General features: G+C 47.7%; 1 protein-coding gene across 1 annotated transcript; it reads left to right on the top strand.

Moving 5' to 3' along the window:
- The first annotated feature begins 388 nt into the window (after window positions 1-388).
- On the top strand, window positions 389-1,141 carry LOC111921110 (uncharacterized). The gene has a single exon (XM_052766787.1). It carries the CDS (start codon window positions 389-391, stop codon window positions 1,139-1,141), a length of 753 nt encoding a protein of 250 aa, XP_052622747.1.
- The last annotated feature ends 334 nt before the right edge of the window (window positions 1,142-1,475 follow it).

Genomic DNA, 1,475 nt, shown 5'->3' on the forward strand with positions numbered 1-1,475 from the left:
TGAAAAAGGGAAAAGACATGGTGGAACACCATCACCGCTCTATTGAACGAAGAAGAAGTGAGGGCCATGTCTTGGGCCCAATTTGTGGAGAGGTTCGAGGTACAATATGTGCCTAAGGTGGAGCAGCAGCGGATGCAGCAAGAGTTCATGGCCTTACAGCAGACTACCGAGTCCATTAGTGACCTGAACGCCAAGTTCTTGGAGATGCTATCTTTTTGCCCCTCGTTTGCTGGGAACGAGGCCTGGTTAGTCAGCTGGTACACGGCCATCCTACGTACCGAGATTCGGGAATTCGTTACCATGCAGGAGTTCTCGACTTTATCTGCGATCATGAATGTAGCGAGGAGGAGGGAAATCGAGTTGCAGACCCAGTCCAAGAGGAAGGCCAATGACACCTCTTCCAAGACATCCAGAGATGCCCAGAAAAAGCAAAAGCAGGGTAGTAAGTCAAGGTATGAGTATAGGACGTCTTCAGGGTGAGAAAAATCTATTGATATGCTACTGCAAAAAGCCAGGGCATCATTGGAAGAATTGTAGGGATCCCCCTGCGAGTGTAGTACCTCATATTACTTCTGCAGTTCCCGTCTGCTGTCACTGCAATGAGACGGGACACAAGAAGCCTGAATGCCCGAAGTTGAAGACTAGTAAAGGAGACGGGGGTACAAATCCTGCAATTGCATCTTCCTCTAAGGGAACCACTATGGTGACACGAGGTCGTGCTCACCAGATGACTGTGGAGGAGCCGGTGATTACAACGACAGTGGCAGGCACTTATTTGCTAGATTCCGAGCCCGATGTTGTTATGTTTGATAGTGGTGCTACCCATTCTTTTGTATCTCACACGTTTATTAATCGTTTGGGGCGTAGTATCGGAAAATTGGCTCACCCAATGGTTGTCAATGTTGCCGACAACCGCACTATTTATGTCACAAATGTTTATCGGGGTTACACTCTCGATTTTTCTGGAGTTGAATTCCCTATTGATCTTCTCCGTATTGCGATGCGAGAGCCTTGCGTTATCGTAGGCATGGATTGGCTTGATGCGTTTGATGCGGAAATCCATTGTCGTAAGAAGCAAGTTCGTGTTCGAAACCCTAGAGGTGGAGGACTTATTATTCAGGGGGGGGCATTCCCCACCTAGCTATGGCTTCTTGTTCTTCTGCTATAGCACTAGACGACGTTCCTATCGTTTTCGACTTCAGCGATGTCTTTCCGGAGGAACTCCCTGGCTTGCCACATATTCGGCAAGTGGAATTTCGCATTGATTTGGTGCCAAGTGCGACTCCGGTAGCGAAATCTCCTTACCGCTTGGCACCACCTGAAATGAAAGAGCTCCAAGATCAAATTCAAGAACTAAGTGATAAAGGGTTTATACGGCTAAACTGCTCGCCTTGGGGTGCTCCTATTCTCTTTGTGAAGAAGAAAAATGGATCCCAGCGAATGTGTATTGATTATAGGGAGCTAAACAAGCACAC

This window comes from Lactuca sativa, chromosome 8 (assembly GCF_002870075.4).
Source record: "Lactuca sativa cultivar Salinas chromosome 8, Lsat_Salinas_v11, whole genome shotgun sequence".
NCBI lineage: Eukaryota > Viridiplantae > Streptophyta > Magnoliopsida > Asterales > Asteraceae > Lactuca > Lactuca sativa.

What these genes read in the sequence shown, in the direction of transcription:
- LOC111921110 (XM_052766787.1), top strand. Translation starts at nt 389, where the DNA reads ATGACACCTCTTCCAAGACATCCAGAGATGCCCAGAAAAAGCAAAAGC.